Here is a 23,391-nt window from a genome sequence, read left to right as displayed (position 1 = left end):
TTGTGTGAAAGGGCCAGTCCACGCACGGCGCTAGCCCAGTGCCAGGTGGGACCCAGAGAAATGTCTTGGAACAGTCTGGGCCAGAAGAAAAGCCTTTACAGAGCAAAGGAGAAAATTGGAGCAGTAAGTCTACCAGAGTGAGCAGGGAAAAGCAGAGCACATGGGGGCTTGAGTGCGGTGGGGGAGCTGAATTCAGCTGAGTGCTGCTGCAACAGTCACCAAATTCTTAGTGACTTGGGACGAGCTGCTTAGCCTCCCTAGATGCCAGTTTTCGTGAAGGAAGAGGATAGTGATGATGGTGATGTTGATGAAGATAAGAACAGACTGCAACAAAAATCACTTCTGCAGTACGTCCTGTGTGTTTGGAGGGCTTTATGTATATGAACTGATTTCATCTTCAGAACTACCCCACGAAGATGGTACTGTGTGTCCATGTTATAGATGTAGAAACTAAGGTACAAAGAGATTGGGTAAGTTGTCCATAATCCCACAACTAATAGAGAACGGAGCCAGCATTCAGTTGCGGCATCTGGACCCAGACTCCACACTCTTAATCATATGACTCTTCGGCTGCTCAGTAGAAATTGCATGGTAGAGAGTTGCTTATCTTCAGAGGTTGGGCACTGTTTAACTTTTTTTTTTTTTTTTTAATTTTTTAATGTGTATTTTTGAGACAGAGAGACAGTGTGAATGGGGGAGGGGCAGAGGGAGGGAGACGCAGAACCCAAAGCAGGCTCCAGGCTCTGAGCTGTCAGCACGGAGCCTGACATGGGGCTTGTCACGGGGCTTGACACGGGGCTTGAACTCACGAACCACGAGATTGTGACCTGAGCTGAAGTCAGACGCTCAACCGATTGAGCCACCCAGGCACCCCGAGCAGTGTTTAACTTTTTAACGGAAACATTTTATTTTAACTTAAACACGTAAAGATATGTTATTTCTGTGCTACTTCCTTATCTTTGCACAGAGTAAGCAGGGCCCCTAGACACTGTCAGACCAGATGCGCCCTCACATCTTGGGCACAGATCTTCTAAGGATAGGCATAATGCTATGAGGACAGCATTATACTCCTTACTTAATTCTGGACTGTGAATATGACTCAGGCCGAATTGCCTCTTGTAAGGAAGAGAATCAAGGATATGCTTTGGACAGGTTGATGATAGAAACATGACCTTTTTGGATACATTAAGAAGGTTGTGAGTAGCATCTAGCTCTTTGTATACATTTACTCATATAATTGTTGTAATAAACCAGTGAGTCATCATTAGCATCCTTGGTTTTACCAGTGAGGAATCTAGAGTTCAAAGAATAACATCCCCAAGATCACTCAGCATGAAAAAGGTACAGACCTGGGAGTCAAGCCCAGGTCTCTCAATCTCCAAAGCCCAGGATCCAAGCCATTCATTTTGCTGCCAAGCCATTGGAAATAAATAGCTTCAATTAGGAGCATTATTAATGAGTTTCTTTCCTAGTTCCTTCCAACTCTGAGACTCTATATTTCTGAAAGATTTTTAAGTAAAGAATAGCACAGTAGCCCTCTGATCCAGCATACTGCTCCCAGGAACCCCTTTTTGGGTGCCAGATGAAGCTGGAGTTGGAGGTTCCTGATGTGGGCTTCGTTCCCACATCTTCAGCTCAGTTCCCATTGGGTTGCAAAAGGGATAGTGTGATTTATATCTCAACCCCATGAAATTTGAAGACAAAATACTATATTAATATTGTACCCTGTAAATCTTTCCTCGCATTAGCAGCCTTCTGGTAAAGTTTGCCAAGGAAGCATTGCCATATGTGCTGATGGAGCTGAACTAAAATGAGAAGATTAGAAAACTAACCACACTAATAAATTTCATTTGAGGCACTTGGAAAATAGACTGCTGTTTTGACAAGTTAGAAACAACACACACATCCATTCTCTGTTTCTGATGGTTAAAATGAGTTTCCAGACTCCAGCAGAAACATCTTATATTAGAAGCCTAATTTTTCTGCTGAGTTACCCAGATGTCATACATATATGTACTTTCAACTTCAGTGTGATTGTACTGAAGTGCTGTAGCAAGACTGGCTGTTTTGGGCGTTACTGAGCCACGTTCCCCTGCAGCCCCCCCCCCCCCCCACCAAGTCAAGGAACCAAGAGGGTTATTGAAATTCCCGACTCTGTGACTTGCCATTGTCCCACGGATCATGACCACTTGCGAAGGGCGTTTACCCAGGGCTGATGGTGTCAAGGCCCACTCAGATTGCCATCAGATTGCCGTCCACAGCCACGTTTGTTTTCTCATTTAGCCAGGCCAGTTGCCACACGAATGGTACTTACCCAGGACTCCCCATGTGCCAACATCTGGCCCAAGTCTTAGGCATGGATCTGTACTTTGGTTTTATTCTTACTGAGTTGAAGTTATTCATTTGGTGAAACTCAGGGCTTCTAATTCTATTACCTTAACCTCTTAATTACTCTCTGAGTCTTAGCTCTCTGCCTTGATCATCTGTCTTTCACCCGCCTCTAGAACTTTTTACTTTTTAAACTTTACTCTCTACTTTAAAAGCCACCGCAGGTATCTACAGAATTTGGTGCACTCTTCTTCGCGTGACATGGGAGAGAAGTTGTGGTACAGGGCACCAGGTAGGGTCACCCCCTACAATCAGACCGCCTGGGTTCAACCTGTTCCCCCATCTAACAGATGAGCGACCTTGGGCAGTCTCCTTGCAGTCAGCTTCAGTGTCTGTTGATGGGATAAAAATAACTTTGCACTGAGTTACTCTTTTGACTTGAGTAGATTAAATGTGTTGATTCACAAAAAGCCCATAGAGCAGTGTGTGGCATGTAGTAAGTGCCCCCCAATACCGGCCGTTGTCATCATCCCTACCACTGCTATTTCTGACCAGCCTTCACTGATCTTGTCCCAACCCTGAATGTGCCAGGAACTTGAGATTTGGGGGCCTTTCACTCACAATTCCCTCTGCCTGGCCACATTGCCCTGCATGCTACCCACATCTCTTTTCTCTGGTGAACCTCTGCCTGTCCTTAAAGATCTAGGTCAGGGACCTCCTCCTCTTTGACACCATCCTCCCTCCTATAAGAAACTGGTGTTCTCCAGCACGTTCACATAGTTCTTTTGATACCTCTGGGCTGTGGCACTCACCGCTCTTTTTTAAGGTGGTTTATCTCCTTTTGGGCACACCGAGACACCTAGGGTTCCCTTTTCTTTTAAACTGAGAATCTCTCCTGGGGGCAGCACAGATTTACTATGTCCATCCCAGTTCCTTCCAGTCCCAGGCATGCAAAAGGCACTTGGTAAATGTTTGCTGAACAAATAAATATTTGCTGCCCTATATTTAGTCTTAAATACAGGTTTTTTTCTCTTTTGTTTGGTTTTGATTTTTGCTGTTCACGGTGCATTACTAAATTTGTAGTGAGAAAGACAAATCTCAGTAGCTGAAAATGCTGGCTGAAGTGATTGTACCTAACACCGTAGTCATTCGGCTCTGTGGGCTGTTTTTTATTAGTCATTTTAAAAGACTGTCACAGGGTAGTTCTAGAGACAAGAGATCATCATTTAAATCACAGTGCTTTCAACTCATCCATGGTTTTGGTCTACAATTTAATGATGAGAAAAATACATCTAGAAAGTAAATATTTAACTAAACATTTTGGTCCCTGACCTGAATACAGAGTGACATGGGAATCGTAAATGCTAAGATGTAGTTACAGCAGCTCATCCCGATATTCTACCTGTAGAAATTAACATTGTACTTTCATAACGTAATAACAAAGCCTCTCTTCTCCTATTAGAGACATCATATTACCTCATAGGGTATAAGTAAAAGATTCACAAGCGAATGTAGTTTAGAAGGAGAGAACACTGCCTCCTTTGAATAAGAGCACTTGCTTTGCCCGATAGTTCATGTTTTCTGTGCTGCTCTGGGTTATTTAGATTATAAAGAGCAAAGCCCTATTCAAACTAGCGAGAGCAGAGCTTGGGTAAGGGTTTACTTGAGAGAGAAGGAAGGCAGAGCTCTCGCAGTGATCCCAGGGCGGGAATGTCCCTAGAAGCTGGCCTCGGAGGGACCAGAAGATGGTCCAGGCTCCTCCTCTCATCTGCGCACCTTTCGTGGGCTGTGTTCTCTCTCTGGCATTTGCTTCCCATTGTCTCCTCTCTGCCATCTCACTTCCTTTTCTTGTCCTTATTTTCTTAACGCTTCACTGTGGCATTAGCACCTCCAGGGCTTCAGCTGGCCGCGTTCCCCACTCCACAGGGCATCTTCTCAGTTTGTGCCCCTGTGCTAACTGGCTCTTCACCTCTGAGGACTCGGTTATGCTCCTGGGGGAAGATTCCTAACTGGCTAGCTCTACTTCTCTCCCCGCCCCCGCCAGGAATAGAATTTAATGATTCAACACTTAAACATAACACCCAGTGCTCATCCCAACAAGTACCCTCCTTAATGCCCATCACCCAGTCAGCCCATCCCCCCACCCAATTCCCCTCAAGCAATCCTCATTGTATTTAAGAGTTTGTTATTTAAGAGTCTGTTATGGTTTGTCTCCCTCTCTGTTTTTATCTTATTTTTCCTTTCCTTCCCTTCCTCCTATGTTCACCTGTTGTGTTTCTTAAATTTCACACATGAGTGAAATCATATGGTATTTGTCTTTCTCTGACTGATTTATTTTTCTTAGCATAATACCCTCTAGTTTCTTCCATGTTGTTGCAAATGGTAAGATTTCATTCTTTTTGATTGCTGAGTGATACTCCAATGTATGTATAAACCACATCTTTTTTATCCGTTCATCAGTTGATGGACATTTAGGCTCTTTCCGTACTTTGGCTTCTATAGATAGTTGGCTGGCTCCACTTATGGTACCAGATCACAGGGCCCAGGTTGCTGAACTCAGTGGCTGCATCTATCTTCGGTGTCTTACCCTCGTCCAATCAGCTGTGGTCCTGGGGTGCAGCAGGCTCAAAGAGTGGCTGCCTAGAGAAGACCTTGCAAACTCATATGAGGATTAAATGAGTTAGTAAAGTGCCTGACACACAATGAACAATTTGTGAGCTGTTTTCAAGTTAGTTCCTTTTAAACAACATTCTCATTAGCATCATCCTCATCACTCAGTTCCACAATGAAATGAGCTTTCTCACATTTTTTGTAAATGATAAGGCTGTTTTATATGTACTTTTTCTAGAACCAGAAGCACAGAAAAACACCTCTTTCTTGTAATGATATCAGCAGAGCAAGAAAATGATGAATGACAACTGTCAGTTGTCCTCATTGCCATGTTGGCATTGGAGGCGGGGGGGGGGACCTTGGTGAACTGATGCTCAGACCCTAAAGTGTAGAGCCTTTCCCAGCTGGAGCAGATTACCATGATGTCGGAAAGAGGTCCAGGGCTGTCAGATGGATGGATGGATCAATCGATTGATCGCTCTGTCTTTACAATAAGCTCAAATTATCTTTGAAACCCTGCGCTACTCAATAAAACATGTCTGCAGGCTGGATACACACAGCCCTCATGCTAGTAGCAACTTTTGTCCGTGGGCTTAGGAAGAATAGTGTGTGCCAGGCTGGTGTCTCAGAAGACTTTGCAAGTGAACCCTTTTATGTCGATGAATTAGAAAATTGTCCTTGATAAAGGTTAGCATCATGAAGCCCCTCTCGAGGACAGCAGTATGACACCGGGAACAATGTATTCTGATCCTCAGGGATAGCTTGCTGCGTGTTTCCAAGAAAAGGCATATGCCTTTGATTTTATTTTCTTAGAAAGAACAAATGAAAATAATAATATTTTTTAGTTTACCTATATAGGTCTGCTCCTGCTCTAAGTTCCTTTCCTGGAAGCGGCCGTAACCTCTCCCTTGTGCTCTGATTCGTAATTCCCACTCAGCCTACATGTTTAAAACTGAACTCTTCACTTCTCACCCCTTCATCTGTACCCAGGTATTCATGTCAAACCCACTTTTTCTTTTGCTGTCTCCTCTCCTGACCCACACACGCACGCGCACACACACGCGCATGCATGCACCCACACCCATTAGTATGTCCTGTCTTTTTTCCACCCAGCAGCAAGAATTGGTCTTTTTAAAAATATGAATTAGCATATCACTGTCCTGATTGAAGCTTGTAATTACTTTTCATTGAACTTAGAATATTATCAAACTCAGGACCCTGGCCTACCATGTGGCGGTAGCATCTGGCCCCGACCTGTGTCACGCCTCACTCCTGCTTTGTGCGAGGCGGCTCACCAAGGTTCACCCTCATTTTTGAGCACACCAGGCTTGTTCCTACTCTGCTTTCTTTGCCTTATCTGTTCCCCTTCCAGAAATGCATTTTTCCCTAGTTGTCACGTCTTCGGAAAAGCCTCTCCCTTGCTTCCGTCTGAGGCTGGTCCGAGCAAGAACCTTGTTTGTCTTGTGCTTGTTGCTAAGTGAATGAATGGCTAAACTGTGGGCCTTTGGGGGTAGGAGGGATGAGAAGAGTGTTAGAAAAAATAATCTATTCACTACAGTGCACTTATTTCACTTCAGAGGCAGAAGGGAAAAGAACAAACTTATGGAATAATGAGATTTCCTGTATCACTAATACTGTTGACTTACCCAACGTGCAAACGACCCAGAATATGAGAGGGAATTTGCTTGGGCCTGATGTGGCTCTGAGACACATTAGTACTTACACATACCATTCCGAGTATTCTCGTTAAAAGGAATAGCAGAAAATCGCCGCAAAGATTGCCCCAGTTTTTAGATGGTGATCCCCTCTTTAGAGCTGTTGATTTGTTTAGTTAACAGTAATTTATTTAACATACTTCTACTTTTTGTTGTTTTTTAGGTCTGTTGCCACAGTTATTGGGAGTTGCCCCAGAGAAGGCCATAAAACTTACAGTAAGTCTTTTGAGTTGATGCTTCTTAGGAAGGGAGTTTGCATACACGCAGGAGTCCAGCAGATACTCTCATGGGAAATAGTGGGTTTGTGTTTCCTCAGAGGCGCTGGCTAATCTCAACCGAGGCCCTTGTGACACCCAGCTTCTCGCTGTCCTCCACTGAACACCAAACATCCACACATGTGATGTTGTGTTTGAACAAAACTTACGGCAGCTGGGGCGCCTGGGTGGCGCAGTCGGTTAAGCGTCCGACTTCAGCCAGGTCACGATCTCGCAGTCCGGGAGTTCGAGCCCCGCGTCAGGCTCTGGGCTGATGGCTCAGAGCCTGGAGCCTGTTTCCGATTCTGTGTCTCCCTCTCTCTCTGCTCCTCCCCCGTTCATGCTCTGTCTCTCTCTGTCCCAAAAATAAATAAACGTTGAAAAAAAAATTAAAAAAAAAAAAAAAAAACTTACGGCGGCTGCTACCACCACTACCGCCACTGTCATAGCGGCAGAGGGGGCAGCACTTGCCGCTAAGTTTGCCTCGAGACCGACCATATGAGGCACAATGCGTATGATCTGCTAGTGTTTAATCTCAAGCAAAGTGTGACCCAGAGGTTAGATAAGGAAAGTGTGGTCCACGGGGTTTAAGTGTTTACCTGTGTTCACACAATTCATCAGTGGGAAGATTAGAATTCGAAAGCAGATTTTTCTGACTCTGAAGTTCAATTACATGTGCTGTTTATAGAATTCATGTTTTGGGTATATTCTCTGAGCATCTGCTGGGCCACATGTTCAGGAGTCTGAGTTCTAGTTGAAGTTGATCCTTTATCCACTGCCAGGCTCTCGTGTAACAGACGGGCGATTTTCAGGAAGTTTGTGGAATGGGTGGATCCTGCCTTTCTATCATGAAGGTCATAAAGCCCCAGGAAGTTCAACTCTACTTTTAGACTGGGCTCTGTAGCCATGGTGCCTGAGATTTTTTTTTTTTAATTTTTTTTTTCAACGTTTTTTATTTATTTTTGGGACAGAGAGAGACAGAGCATGAACGGGGGAGGGGCAGAGAGAGAGGGAGACACAGAATCGGAAGCAGGCTCCAGGCTCTGAGCCATCAGCCCAGAGCCCGACGCGGGGCTCGAACTCACGGACCGCGAGATCGTGACCTGGCTGAAGTCGGACGCTTAACCGACTGCGCCACCCAGGCGCCCCACCTGAGATTTTTTTACTGTGTTACTGCGTGACCTTGGGACACCTAATCTTCTCTGGCTTGTAGCTTCCAAAACCATGATTGATTTTTAAAATTGCTTGTAGTACATACCAATTTGAGTAGATGATACTTAATTAATTAATGTTACTGATGTTGAGAATCCCTAGATACTGAATTTCTATTAAGCTGAAAATTCTGCTTATTCAACTTTGTCTCAGTAATGAGTTTTGTTTTAGATTAAATTTTGTTAGAAGACTTGAAAGTGATTTTTAATCAAACTCTGTGAAATAGTTTTTAACTTCTAAATCATATGGTTTTATTTTGTCCCTCATGTCAGTATGTCTCTCTTATGCTCTTGTGGTTGCCAGACATATTTACATTTTAGGCTTATAAGCCATCTCTTTTCCTTTTCCTTTTCCTTTTCCTTCTCCTTCTCCTTCTCCTTCTCCTTCTCCTCCTCCTCCTCCTCCTCCTCCTCCTCCTCCTCCTCCTCCTCCTCTTTCCTCTCCTTCTCCTTCTCCTTCCCTTCCCTTCCCTTTTTTCTTTTCTTTTCTTAACATTTTATTTTTAAGTAATCTCTTACTTAAAGAGTAATTTCCACCCCAATGTGGGGGTGGAACTCACAACCCTGAGATCATGAGTCACGTGCTCCACCGACTAAGCCAGCCAGGTGCCCCTGGCCATCTCTCTTTCAGTTTCTTTCTCCCTGAAACATCTGGAAGATACATAGATAGATAGACAGACAGAAGACAAACTACATATGTAGTTGAGGGTACTTATCAAACTCTTACAATTCTTAATTTACTCAGTTTATGATTACTTCAGTATACTTAGAAAAAGAACATACTTACAGTTGTATATTTATGTGTGTTTAATGCCTTTCTTTATGTTTTTCATCATCTTCCATAAATATTTTTCTTTAAGGTGAATGATTTTGTGAGGGATAAATTTATGCACAAAGATGGTTCGGTCCCACTTGCAGCAGAAATCCTTGCTGGAGGCTGTGTAAGTACCTTTTACAGAACTCTGTTTGAAAAGATTATTGCACATGTATATCCCCACCATGGTAACCTAACGTGGACTAAGGCTTCTGTTCAACCACAGATCCTGTGCAAGGGCAGAGCCTTCTAGGGCACGGACAACCATTCCTGAGATGGAAGGGTAAACGTTCCTGATCTTATTGCCTGTTAAGTCATGCCTGTTAAATCCATCATTGCTTTTGGTTGGTTCTGCAGTAGAGGTCATTTGTGGCAGAAGTGTTTGGCCTTTGAAAAAATCTTTGCTAACCTTTTTCTGAAGTTAATTTGTAGCACGTTCTTTCCTCATGGCACCCTCTGCTGGGTCAGGCACTTAAATTTGTCATTTGGAGTCAGCAGCCATAGCTCTGTGCTTTGCTTTACCTTACAATACCAGCGACTCCTCAAGCTTCTCTGTGCTTCTGGAAAAAGGTCACTGGGAAAAAACTGGCTGACTGTGTTCCGCATTGTCAAAACTGCTTGGAATGAGTATTTCTTTATATGAATGAACAACCTGCATCTTGTTCTTAAGCTCTGCAAAACATGATGTCTTGTTTTATCTCATGTACAGGTTTGTTCATGTGAATGCAAATACTTTAAGTAAATTAAACTCTTCTACAAAGACTGGCACTATTTAAAGATAAGGTTGGTTAAGTAAACAGACTTTGATCACTAGGGCAATACAATATCGGTATATTTTCCATCTAAACCTATGTTTCTTGTGAGAAAGATGAGGTCACTTACTTTTTTTAATTAGCTTGTTCTCTGCAGGGAGTGGTACTCACAAAATAATCTTTTCTTGAAAATCATTGCGTTTAGATGGCAATGGCATCTAAAGGGCAAACACCTGAGAATATTGAACCTTTGTTTGGAAAGGGCTTATTGTCCTCACATTGAATGGGGGTTCCTTGAATGCAGCAGGAACTAAGAAGTCCTAGTCCTGGTAGTTCTTAAGAATTAGGTGGAATTTGGCTAGTACCTGACTCTCTTTCTGTTTGATCACTGACCTGTCATAGACGGCCAAGTAGGATCCCCTTGTCCTGTAACTTTAGGAGCATTCAGGATGGAAAAAGCGAGGCTTTAATGTCCTAAATAAAAAGAGCACACAATAATAATCAAAAAGAATATTATTAGAAGGTGTAACAGCTACTCTTCCTGGTAAGCGGTCTTCATTTGAAACAACCATAGTGTTCATTTGAGTAACTAGATTTTCTCATTGCAAAGTGGCATGGCCACAGTCTGTCTGGCCTGGCCTCCAGGCTGGCGCACGGGACTTGAACTAACAGGGTATTTCTTTTTTTTTTTTTTTCAACGTTTATTTATTTTTGGGACAGAGAGAGACAGAGCATGAACGGGGGAGGGGCAGAGAGAGAGAGGGAGACACAGAATCAGAAACAGGCTCCGAGCCATCAGCCCAGAGCCTGACGCGGGGCTCGAACTCACGGAGTGCGAGATCGTGACCTGGCTGAAGTCGGACGCTTAACCGACTGCGCCACCCAGGTGCCCCAAACTAACAGGGTATTTCTGTAAGTCACATGGGTTTGCTTTTCTGAAAAAGTCAGGTTTTAAACCTGCTTAAAAAGACATGATTGTACATCTCTGTAAGAATTTAAAATGTGAAATTAATTATGTGAAACTGCTCAAGATTTTGGCAATGATCTGGAGGTTTATTTTCTTTTTAATGAAAACATTTTGCCTGCACCCGGGCCTGGGTGCCGGGGAGATGGGTTGTGGCGCGTCCTGTCTGCCGTAGGTGGTCTTGTTCTCTTGTCTGTGGTCGCCCATTTTAAACCCAAAGCACAGATTGGCATCAGAAGTGGATGCCTCGTCATTGTAAAGAGGCGTAGCCCTTCTTCAAACCTGATCTAAACACGGGCTTAAAACTGGAGCCACTTGGGCTTTGCAGCTACTTAAACTATCTGTGAAAGGAGGTCTGCCGTCCTTCATCTCAAAGGCTGGTAGACAGCGGGGTTCTCGATGTTTCAAGTCTCCCGTGTTGCTCCCGCCACCAACGCTGCTTTAAGATGAGAGAGTTTATTTTTCGAGTAAGCAATCCTGTAGGTAGCAAACAATCCAGACCCTTCAGATCTCTGAACAGTGGGACGGATGATCCCATCTTCAGTGTGTTTTTAAAGCAGCTGCACCTTCCCTTGCCAGCTGCGACAGCATTTTCCCATCCTTGGAGCCAGACACACACCTTAGAAAGTCCTGTGAGCTCCAAAGCCTCGTCTCTCCACCTGGGAATACAAAGGGCTTTGAAAGCTTGGGTCACGTGGCCAGTCCCCCTTCTTAGTTCACCCGAGCATGCCAGGCAATGACTTCTGAGTCCCCGGGGAGCTCCCCTTGCTTCGTTATTACTGAGAATTAGTACACATGGCTGACTTTTCACTTGTAACTGAAGCTGCTCATTTCTTTGAAGAAAGCCTTTTCTGTTTTATTGTCTGTTTTCTGCAAAAACAGGGAAAATCCGTCAGGAGGCCTTTGTCTTGTTACCTTCTTAGCACTTAGCAAAGCTAATAGTCTGTTTTATTATATTGTTTCAGAAAAACAACCACAATGATAGTAAATTTGGAGGAAGTTTTTGGAAGAAAAGGGAATAAAATTAATACCCTTTATTAATTTATTTTTGAAATAGTAGAATCTCTAACTGAAGAGATAAATCTTCGGTGTCATTGATGTGGATAAAAGGGTTAAATCTGGCTCAATTTTTAATGTCATTGTTTGCACTGAGATTAGATTTCAGTTAAAATTTGATTTCAGTTTTCTGAGCATTTCTGTAGATTCACACTTAACAGTAGTGATATGTTCAGCACAGTTCAAGACTAAACGAAATGCTGAGCCTGGGGTTTGCAAACTCTGAGTCTGAAAAGTTCTTTGTGGTTTGTGTTTTCTCCATACCTTGGTTTTCTACAGGCTGGTAGTTGCAGGAGTTTTGACAGAGACCCAGATCCTCAGGCATCCCTGCACAAGTATATACCTTCTGTTTCTTTCCATTTTTCCCCTTCTCGGGTCAGGAGCTCAGCCCCTGTAGGGGGACATGATTGGGGGTCACTGTCAGTGATGGTGGGGCTCACAGTAAATATGGCAAAGGGAAAGGGGTCTGTCACTACCCATTTCCAAGTAGATTCCCAGTGACTTTAAAAGCATACTATCTCTCACCACGTTGTTATTACTGTGTTGCTGCTTAGAAATAACACAGGTAATGCCATCTGGTCTGGAAGCATCCGTCCTTAACATAATAATTGTGTGTTGACTGTCTTCTCTGCATCCAGTGAAATAAGAGGATTGAAATCCTGAGAGGTCTGGGATCTTCAATTCTTGATCCTTCGATCTTAACAAGTCTTCAGATAAGGAAATGCAAGTGGTGCCATTACTGTTTTCAAGGACAATATAAAAATGATGATTAACTTATTTGGCAGGAAAATAAATCCCCATTGAAATAAAAAGAAATGAAATAATATTCACCAGGAAAAAAAAAAAGTCAAAGGATGAACCTCTCTCTTTTAAAGCTCATAGTCAGTAAAAATTACTTGCATACCAATAGAAAATAATAGCATTCTGTAATAATTTTTAAGGAGACAAGTAAACATGCTTTTCGAACAATGGTGCTTTGATGATGGGTCCACAGTAGTCTCTTCCTGTTGAGATCCATACACATAAACACACAGATGCTGATTGGTATGTATGTGTGTGTGTGTGTAATATATCTAATGCTTATGGAAGTTTATATTCATTTCAAGTAACAGAAAGAATTGATGTGCTCACATCACTGGTTTTGAAAGGGATCGGTGAGATTATGACCACTGATGAAAACATGGCATGAAGAGCAATCTTAATTGCAGTCTCCTGCAATATGACCCTGACGTTGTTGCCTGTATTCCCATTGTTACTGGTGATTCCTGTATGCATATTTCTATGCCTGTATAGCAGTGTATCAGAGACCAAGTTTTTATCATTCATCTTTTTTACATGACATTCAGCCGCAGTTAATCCTCACTGTTTAAAAAACAAAAAGAGGGGCGCCTGGGTGGCTCAGTCAGTTGAGTGTCCTGCTTCGGCTCAGGTCATGAGCTCACAGTTTGTGAGTTTGAGGCCCGCGTCGCGCTCTGTGCTGACAGCTCGGAGCCTGGAGTCTGTTTCGGAATCTGTGTCTCCCTCTCTCTTTGCTCCTCCCCCGCTCATGCTCTGTCTCTCTCTCTCAAAAATAAATAAACATTAAAAAAAAATAAAAAATAAAAATGGTACAAGACACCGATGTGCCTACCACTTAACGTAAGACATCAACTTTAACACATGCAACTGGAGGCCCTCCCATATCTGACACAATAGGTTTTCCCTCTTCCGTCTCCCAAGAGATAACCCTATCCCGAAATTGGTGATTTTCATTTCCATGCATGTCTTTATACTTTTTATAAGTGTAAACTTGAGCCGCATAAATATTTGCTTTGGGAGGCTTGATTCTGGCTCCGTGCTACAGGAGCAACTCATGATTCTTAGGTTGATGCTGTTGCATTTTTCCCACTAGCGCAACTCCTATGCTTTGCTTGCAAGAAAAGAATATATTGTAAATGGGGATATTCTATTCAAATGTTGTCATGTGGCATACAGTGAGTATGCCTGTTACAGATGTGTGGATTTACATGATTTTATACAGCTATGATTGGAACAGTGTATTTATTTAACCAATTTTTTGTAACTTGGAGTTTCTTCCCTAAAGTCCTTTCTTCAGTCTCACCATTTAAACTGCTGCCGGACACTAAGTAGGTTTAAAATGATAACCCTCCCCACTGCCAGCACACATGCTCCCTGTGTGCCTTACTGCCCTCACTTCTTGCCTCCTTCCTAGTGGGAATCATATTAGTGTTCGTGAGGAGGACAGGCGCTCTGGTTATCTATTGCTATATAACAGGTCATCCTGAAACTTCTTTTATTGTCGCACATTTCTGTGGGTTGACTGGGTTCAGCTGGGTGCTTCTCATTTGTGATCTCCATGTGATACAGCTGCAGATAGCAGCTGGGGCTGCAGTCATCTGAAGGCTTGACTGGGATGGATGTCCAAGATGACCCCCACTTGTGGCTGGTAATGATGCCAGCGAGGCTGTTGTCCAGAGCACCGAGTGTGGCTTCTCTGGGTAGCTTTGGCTTTTCAAACCTTGATGGCTTGATTCTAAGCAAGTGCTTCCCCAAAGTAGGCATGCTAAGAATCCTGGGCAGAAGCTGCAAGACTTCTTAGGACCATCTGATTTTGAATGTCACTTCTGCTCTCTTCTCTTTGTCAAACAAACCACTTACACCAAGGTTCAAGAAGAGAGAAATCAGGGGCGCCTGGGTGGCGCAGTCGGTTAAGCGTCCGACTTCAGCCAGGTCACGATCTTGCGGTCCGTGAGTTCAAGCCCTGCGTCAGGCTCTGGGCTGATGGCTCAGAGCCTGGAGCCTGTTTCCGATTCTGTGTCTCCCTCTCTCTCTGCCCCTCCCCCGTTCATGCTCTGTCTCTCTCTGTCCCAAAAATAAATAAACGTTGAAAAAAAAAAAGAAGAGAGAAATCAGATTCTATCTTTCAATGGGAGTAACGGTAAAGAATCTTTAGACTATCTTTGGAGGGTTCAATAGGCAGTGTTGTAGGACGAGAACATCCTCATTGTCCCCTACTTGATACGATTTTATAGTTAATCCCACGCCTTCTCCGAGGATCTGTTGCTGATTCTAGAACCCATTCCTGCTCCAGATTGCTCTTGATTGCAGGGGCAGAAACTCATTAAAGTAGCAATAGCTGAGTGAAGGTTTACCTTGAGGGTGTACATGACATTAAAGGCTCTTGAGAATTGAGGCAGCCCTGGGAACTGGCTGCTTCCTGCATTTTCTCCTGTTGGCCATCTTGGTTTTTCTCACAGTGACTTTGCATCTCTCTGCACATTTCTTTAAAGACTGTTTTTTTCAAAGCAGTTTTATGTTCACAGAATTGGGAGAAAAATATACAGATTTCCCAAATACCTCCTACCCCTACACATGCATAAAGTCACCACTATCAACATCCCTCACCAGAGTGGTATGTTTGTTACAATTGATATTGATGAACCTACACTGACACATCATTACCATTCAAAATCCATACTTTACCTTAGGGTTCATTTGTGGTATTATATGTTCAATGGGCTTGGACAAATATATAATGAAATACATGTATCATGTTAATAATCACACAGAGTATTTTTCCTGCCCTAAAAATCCTCTGTGCTCTGCCTATGTCTCCCCTTTGCTTCCACCCCTAGCAACCATTGATCTTTTTTACTGTCTTCATAGTTTTCCCTTTTCCAGAATGTCCTGTAGTTGGAATCATGTAATATGTAGCCTTTCCAGATTATCTTCTTTACTAGTGATATGCATTTGAGGTTTATCCATGTCTTTCATGGCTTGATGGCTCATTTCTGTTTATACTCAGTAATATTCCTTTGCCAGATGTACCAGCAGTTTATTAATTCTCCTACTGAAGAACATCTTAGTTTCTTCCAAGTCTCAGCAGTTATAAATAAAACTGCTATAAACATCCTGGTGCAGGTTTTTGTTGAAAATGTAAGTTTTCAACTCCTTTGAGTACATATGGAGTACAGTTGTAGGATCTTACATTAAGAGTATGTTTAGTTTAGGGGCGCCTGGGTGGCACAGTCGGTTAAGCGTCCGACTTCAGCCAGGTCACGATCTCGCGGTCCGTGAGTTCGAGCCCCGCGTTGGGCTCTGGGCTGATGGCTCAGAGCCTGGAGCCTGTTTCCAATTCTGTGTCTCCCTCTCTCTCTGCCCCTCCCCCGTTCATGCTCTGTCTCTCTCTGTCCCAAAAATAAATAAACGTTGAAAAAAAAAATTTAAAAAAAAAATAAAAATAAAAAAAATAAAAAAAGAGTATGTTTAGTTTTATAAACAAACGAAAAAGTGTGTTTCGTTTTGTAAGAAATTCTCCAAACTGTCTTCCATACGGCTGTACTATTTTGCATTTCCACCAGCAACAAATGAGAGTTCCTGTTGCTCCACCTCCTTGCCAGCATTTGTCATCATCAATGTTCCACATAACTTTTTTTTATTTTTAGAGAGAGAGCATGTGAGTCAAGGAGAGGGGTGAGGAGTGGAGGGAGAGAGAGAGAGAGAGAGAGAGAGAATCCCAAGCAGGCTCCAGGCCCAGCGCAAAGCCCAACACAGGACTCGATCCCACGATCCTGGGATCATGACTTGAGCCAAAACCAAGAGTTGGACACCCAACCAACCAAGTCACCTAGGCGCCCCTCCCCTTTTTTTCCCTTTTCTGCATAGCTGTTTATTTTGTTTATTATGTTTTATTTTGTTCCTGATGGTGTTGACTTCTTCAAGAATTCTCTTCATGTCCTTGCTGGCCATCTTGCCTCTCTCCCTAACAAATGACTTTCAGCTTCTTTTCATCCTCAGCCCCGGCTAATTAGTGCAAGTAGCTCAATTTTGTTTCGTTTTGTTTTTCATTTAATTATTAGAGGGGGAATTTGATTGGCAAGCATCAGCTTCATGTGTCAGGCTCTAGATCAGCCTTGAGTCATGACCCCACTCAAATATTAATAACTTTGCTAAACAAAATCATTTGTTTCAACCATCTTTAAATGCATTCAAACACTTCTTGTATTTTTATTTTGGTTTTAGCTTGAATTCTGTATGGATCCTTTGAATAATAGTGTATGTACTTTTGTCATAAAGTATACCCAAAGGCATATTCTTTATGACTGAGTTTGAAATCCCTTGAGGTTTTAGACCAAATCATATCAGACCAAGGAGAAAAATTCCTCATGGAATGAACACATAGCTCTGATAATCAGCTTATGAGTCAGATTGCCTGAAGTGGATTTAAGTCCTACTTCTGTGATCTTTCTCTTCTCAGGGTTTTATGTGAAGATGTGGTCTCACAATGTAGTTTTCTTAAGGCAGACTTTTTATGTGTGATGGGTCTTTGCACATCTCCTACTTATAAATACAGAATGATGTAAGTCTCAGTCATTAAGTTCAATTTCTGTGAGGTTGCTCCTGTGTGACATGTCAAGTAACCAGGATTTATTATGATTTATATTGAGGCTGTGGAAATAAGGTTATTATTTTTTTAATACTTGCATATTTATTTGTTTATTTTTAGTTTATTTATTTTGAGAGAGAGAGCTTGAGCAGGGGAGGGGAAGAGAGAGAATTTGAAGCAGGCTACACACTGTCAGTGTAGAGCCCAATGTGGTGTTCAAACTCATGAACCGTGAGATCATGACCTGAGCTGAAATTAGGAGTCAGACACTTAACTGACTGAGCCATCCAGGTGCCCCATTGCTTGCATCTTTATAGTTCACTTATGGTTTAATGAAAATCTAATGGTTAGTTAGCTCGTTTTCAGATTTTTGTCATTGTTATTGTTTGGAATGTTCTCTGGGAGGTTTTTTGGCATACCCCAAAATGTATGCCCATATTGTAAGTTTCTTTCCTTCCTCCCTCCCTCCTTTATTCATCAATGGCAATTTCTATTTTAACAGATGACTTTCAACAAGATTGAAGTGAACTAAATTATTTTTGTTTTCATAAGCTTTACATTATCTACATTGCTTTTCATTCATTTCCATATATTTACAAACTTAAAATTGTACCAAACACATATTTTAGTCAAGATCATATCATAAGCATTTTCTATATATCAACATATATTGTGCCTTTTAATTATGAAAAAAATAGCCATATTAAAGCTAAGGTAGAAAACAAAGCAAAAGAAACTGGCCATAATTCAATTCTGATATTGTAAATTGTCTTAATTTGTGCATATGCTTTATCCCTCTCCTTCCACTGTGTTGACTCCAAGGCTTAGAGACTGTATGAGGTATTATGTAGGACCTGTTATGTTTGTCATTTATGGTCTGGCTTTGCCACTTAAGGAGCTCTTCCTTTATTAGCCTTGTGCTGTCAGCTAATTGCATCCTGGGGATCATGGGTAAATGTTGCCTGAAATAAGACATCTATAAATGCTGAGGATAGGACCTACATCAAACTATTAAACCTGCCCCTAGCATTGTGTCTGATATATGGGAGAGGCTTTAAAATACTTACTGAATGAATAAATGCTTGACTAGAAGGTCTTGAGAGAGCAGTAAACATAAGGCAGTTATTTGATATACTGAGTTGCTATTAACGTAGATAGAAATAGTCATTGAAGGAGCAGTAACTATAGGAATCAGAGTGTGAAGGAATTGATGGACTTTAGGGAATAGCAGTAACACGCCTACATATGTAAATATCTAGGATGTTTCCTAAGAAATGTTTTCCATGATAACTCGGTAAGGGAACCAACCTTTAAAAAACTTCAACTTCTGTTTATTTGGCTTCATTCCAACCCCCATCTTTATACAGAACCTTAGGAACAGGATGAATATAAAACACTTGGGGCATTTGATAGAGTTTATGTATTATTACTTATGTTAGTAGAAAAGATTTTATTGAATGGTTAACATGTGAAATTATCATGTCAGAATCATGAAGGAGTCATACAAAAGAGTGGCTTTAAAAACAAAAGAGACTAACAATGAGATTCCACTACCCATCTATTAGAATGGCTGAAATCTGGAACACTGACAATATCAAATGCTGTGGAGCAAGAGGAATTCTTATTTATTGATGGTAGTAATGCAAAATGGTACAGCCACTTCAGAACATAGTTTGGAGATTTCTTACAAAACTGAACTTACTGTAAGATCCAGCAATTGCAGTCCTTGGTATTTACCCAAAGAAGTTGAAAACATATTTTCAACAAAAACCTGCACAAAGATGCTTATAGCAGCTTTATTCATAGCTGCCAACACTTGGAAGAAACCAAGATGTCCTTCAGTAGGTGAAGGGATGAATAAACTGTGGTACATCCAGACAAAGGAATATTATTGAATCTAAATAGAAATTAGTTACTGAGCCATGAAAAAACTTGGAAGAACCTTAAGTGTATATTACTAAGTGAAAGAAGCCAATCTGGAAAGGCTACATACTATGTGATTCCAACATAGAATCCAGAATACAACATTCTGGAAAAGACCAAAACTGTGGAGACAGTAAAAAGATCAATTGTTGCTAGGGGTGGAGGAGAAGGGGAGAAATGAATAGGCAGAGCACAGAGGATTTTTAAGGCAGTGAAAATACTCTGTGTGATACTTTCATGATGGATCTGTGTCATTATACATTTTTCCAAACATACAGAATGTACCAAGAATGAACCCTAAGGTAAACTATGGGCTTTGGATGATTATGTGTCAGTGTGGATTCATCAATTATAAATGTAGCACTCTGGTAGGGGGAGTTGATAATGGGGAGGCTATGCATGTGGCGGGGTGGGGGGGGTGGCGAGGGTATAAGGGAAATCTGAACCTCTCCATTTTTTTGTAAGCCCGAAGCAACTCTAAAAAAAAGTAAAAGAGTCAATAAGTAGTAAAAAATGTTAGCTATGGCAATATCTAAGTTTGGAGGTTTCTGAGAAGCCCATCAGGCAGCTCTATCACAGTTTGACCAGAAAGTCTTCTGGGGGTGGGACTAAGGGACTGGGCTGGATGGGAATTCTGCTGCCTTTCTGCTTCTAGGAAGAGCCCTTTCTCCAGATTTCTGCTTGACTTGGAGCAAAAATAAAAGAGCTATCGGATGGCACTAAGGGTCCATCAGGATGGCCTCCCTAGCTAAGAGCTGCCCTTTGGTGGCTCAGAAATGTCATCTCGGGGCGCCTGGGTGGCTCAGTCGGTTAAGCGGCCGACTTCGGCTCAGGTCACGATCTCGCGGTCCGTGAGTTCGAGCCCCGCGTCAGGCTCTGGGCTGATGGCTCAGAGCCTGGAGCCTGCTTCCGGTTCTGCGTCTCCCTCTCTCTCTGCCCCTCCCCCGTTCATGCTCTGTCTCTCTCTGTCTCAAAAATAAATAAAAAACATTAAAAAAAAAAAATTAAAAAAAAAAAAAAAAAAAAAAAAAGTCATCTCATTAGGGGAAAGTCCAACTGGTGAGAGACCCTGAGCCAGCCTGATGTCTCTTTTCTGTTTTCTCCCATCTGTGGCAGAGCCTGAGCCTGGTTTGACTCAAAACAGTTCAAACCCCAGGCCATCCTTCTGGTTATCTAATAAATAGGGGAGGGGCTTGTTATGATGTAAAAATATGAAGAAAGATTGGGCCACAGCTTTCGTATGCTTTAGACACTGAAGGTCTGTAAATCATTAAATGATTCTGGTAGTAGCAGTCAAAATAGACATGTATCACAGCCAGAGCCCAAATGTGAACATATTTGACAGATCTGTAACTTCATTGCTTTTTAATGTCAGTCAAACAGATTCCACTTTGGTTTCTTAGCCAGGCTTCCATACGCCTATTAAAACCCTATGAAGTTGAAAATATGAAACTTAATATTTGTAAAACATGTAAACAGCATAGCCTTTTTCCACCGTGCCATGTAGTTAAGAAATTAAGAGTAGAGAAATTTCAATTTGGTATCTCTCGAAAACAATTACATGGTGAGAATCTATTCTCTTTTAAAGTTTCCTAATAGTCCACTTACAGATTTTTTTACTTAAGAGCTTAATTTACACACCAGTCAGGAGACAATCCTGTTTTGTTTCATGTTTAGAGGTGTGCAATTAGACAGTCAAATTGGTTCGCTAGGGCTGCCATGACCAAATGCCACAGACTGCATGGCTTCAATAATAGAAGTTTATTTTCTCGCACTTATGAAAGCCGGAAGTCCCGGATCAAGGTGTCTGCGGGTTTGGTTTTCTTCCGAAGTCTCTGTTCTTTGCTTGCAGATGGCCGTCTTCTTGCTGTGTCTTCCCATGCCATCCTTCGGTCTGCATGTTGCCTGTGTTCTAATCACCTTTAAAGACTCCGGTCTTGTGGAACCAGGGCCCACCCGTATGACTTCATTTTACCTTAATCACCTCTCTGAAGGCCCTGTTTCCAAATACAGTCACATTCTAAGGTATAGGATTAGGTCTTCAACACACAATTTTGGAGGGACCCAATTTAGCCTATAACACTAAGGGTTAGGCTAAAGGTTCTTTTCTCAACTTGCAGTGAGGACTGAACTTCCTGACTGTACAAAGTGATAACCTCTCCTGTGATGGCACTGGGCACCGGATCCAATACTTTCCTTTCAGAGCAAGTTAGAGGGTGCGGGGCCTCTTGGCCTCACATCCCCTCACAGTTGCCATCTTCTTTGTGAGATTGTTGAATTCCTGTATTCTGTGTTGCGAAGTACCTGACTACTGTTGGGTACTGTGTTTTAATTAAATTCATTCACTACTATTTGCTGAATACTTCTTTTGTACCTGTGATCTTTTTTTTTTTTTTTTTTTCAAGTAAGCTCTATGCCCAACATGGGGCTTGAATTCACAACCGTGAGATCAAGAGTCGTACACTCTGTGGACTGAGCCAGGCACCTCCCTGTGATCTTTCTATATGATGATAATATCTGTACTACATACAAAGTATTTTCATGTCTTCATGTAACATTGAGTTAGTAAGAGAATAAATAGAAAATACCTTAAATCTTAGATTTCTTAAGAAATCTTTATTTTTCACTTTAAATACCAAATACTGTCATCATTTGAGTGTTCATTTTATATGTAATGTGTATCATTAGTAATTTACTAGTGTAGACCTTTTTTGTAGTTACAATCTTATTTGTATCCAAATAATCAAAATACTGTATTTAGGTTTTAGTTTAAAAAAGCCATATTCCATAACTTCATATTAATCTATTTTTGACACATGTAAGCACACATTTTAGAATGTCAGTGTGCAATTAGATATTCTTAGCACATGTCATTTGTGAAAAGCACTTTAAATCTAAGTACATTCAATTGAGCATAATTAAAATATCAAGATACACATTCTTCATATACATTTTGCCACTTAATTTTTTAAGTAGCTATAAGTATCTACCATGTGAATTCAAATTAAAGGGAGGTGATTAAATACAGTTATATTTAATGCTTTTAGTTTAAAATGTAGCAGGAATTGCACTGTGTTAAAAAAAAATACCCCGCTATGTTTTCTGTGGACAGCAGATTGATGACAGGATTGATTTTTTTTTTTTTTTTTTTTTTTTTTTTTTTTTTTTAATGCAAGACTGTTAGTAGTTTCTGAATATTCTCAAGACTTTTGGCTAGACTGGTTTGGGGAGGCAGATCATACGAAGCATGCCTTTTCATCTTGTGAGTTCTTCTGACTCAACTCCCCAGGTCCCAAGAAAGAATGTTCAGGGATACTATCCAGGTTAGGAAAGAAGCCTTGGAGAAGGGCTTGTTTAGTTCCTAATAGGTCAAAGAAAATGGATCCTAGGGAAATAAGAACTGGAGCTTCTGGACCAGACCTTTACATAATGTGTTTAGGCTGTGGCTATTTTCCAAATTTTAATAATAAGCAGGCTTGGTAAGTCATCTTCAAGGCATATAACTTTAAAACCTACTTGTTCACAATTATTGGACCTGAACTGTGTTAGGCTCACTTTAGTGCGAAGGTCCCTGTCCTTGGAGAAATTGGGCAGTGCATTAGGGTCCTGCAGTATGTTGCCTTTCTGAATGTTTCTTGACATTCTGTTTTTAAAAAAGCAGATGAATCACCTCCCAGAATAAAATTACCTATGCAGCATCCGAAGTGTTAACAGTGAACTTAATCATTACGTAACATAGCAAGAGGAATTTGGGTGACAAAATCGTGAAAAAGAAGAAATCAAGCTTATAGTCGCATCTGGTCAGTGAGCCAAAGCTGTGACGGAAGCCACGTTTCAGGTTCTTTGCAGACTATCTGGCCCATTTCAGAGAGGGGGTATTAGAGGGAAAAAACCTGTAATTTTACTTTGAGCCATGAGGAGTGTGTTATATGAAAAATTAGAGCATTTGGAAATAACGATGCTTGTGTCGATAGAGCCCTATTCATTTGAGAAGCTTGGTGCTTGGGCTTCATGCTGACATAGTTGTAGCTTCCATAGTCCTATGTCCCTTTCTGGTTGCTCTCAGCCCTCCTGGATGCAAAGGTGAGTTTATGAAGATCATGGATTTTAGACAGGAATCACAACCACTGAAACTGCCCTGGAGACATGAACTTGGATTTGTATTGGTAGCAAAATGGGGCATCCAGCATTCACCTGGGACAGCTTTAAAGGCCCGAAACATTAGAAGTTGATCTTGAACATAAAGGGCATCTGTGTGGCTTTCCTTCCAGCAGTCAGATTACCTGGTCAGAAGAATGTGCACTGTGCCTCGTTTTCAGCAGTGGGAACCTAGTCTCTGTCTCAGTTCCTTGTGCAACCGGTGGTGCTCATTTTCAAA

At 41.7% G+C, this 23,391-nt stretch overlaps 1 protein-coding gene across 9 annotated transcripts in view; it reads left to right on the top strand.

Moving 5' to 3' along the window:
- SLC25A13 (solute carrier family 25 member 13) overlaps nt 1–23,391 on the top strand; it is a 186,499-nt gene that overhangs the window by 123,576 nt on the left and 39,532 nt on the right. For all 9 annotated transcript variants that reach the window (XM_030307993.2, XM_030307992.1, XM_030307995.1 and 6 more), the window contains 2 exons: nt 6,817–6,869; nt 8,979–9,059. In XM_030307993.2, the coding sequence (XP_030163853.1) occupies nt 6,817–6,869; nt 8,979–9,059 (134 nt within the window). The remainder of the gene's footprint in view (nt 1–6,816; nt 6,870–8,978; nt 9,060–23,391) is intronic.

This window comes from Lynx canadensis, chromosome A2 (genome assembly GCF_007474595.2).
Source record: "Lynx canadensis isolate LIC74 chromosome A2, mLynCan4.pri.v2, whole genome shotgun sequence".
In the NCBI taxonomy this organism is placed as follows: Eukaryota; Metazoa; Chordata; class Mammalia; order Carnivora; family Felidae; genus Lynx; species Lynx canadensis.
This window is presented reverse-complemented; position numbering and strand designations above follow the sequence as displayed.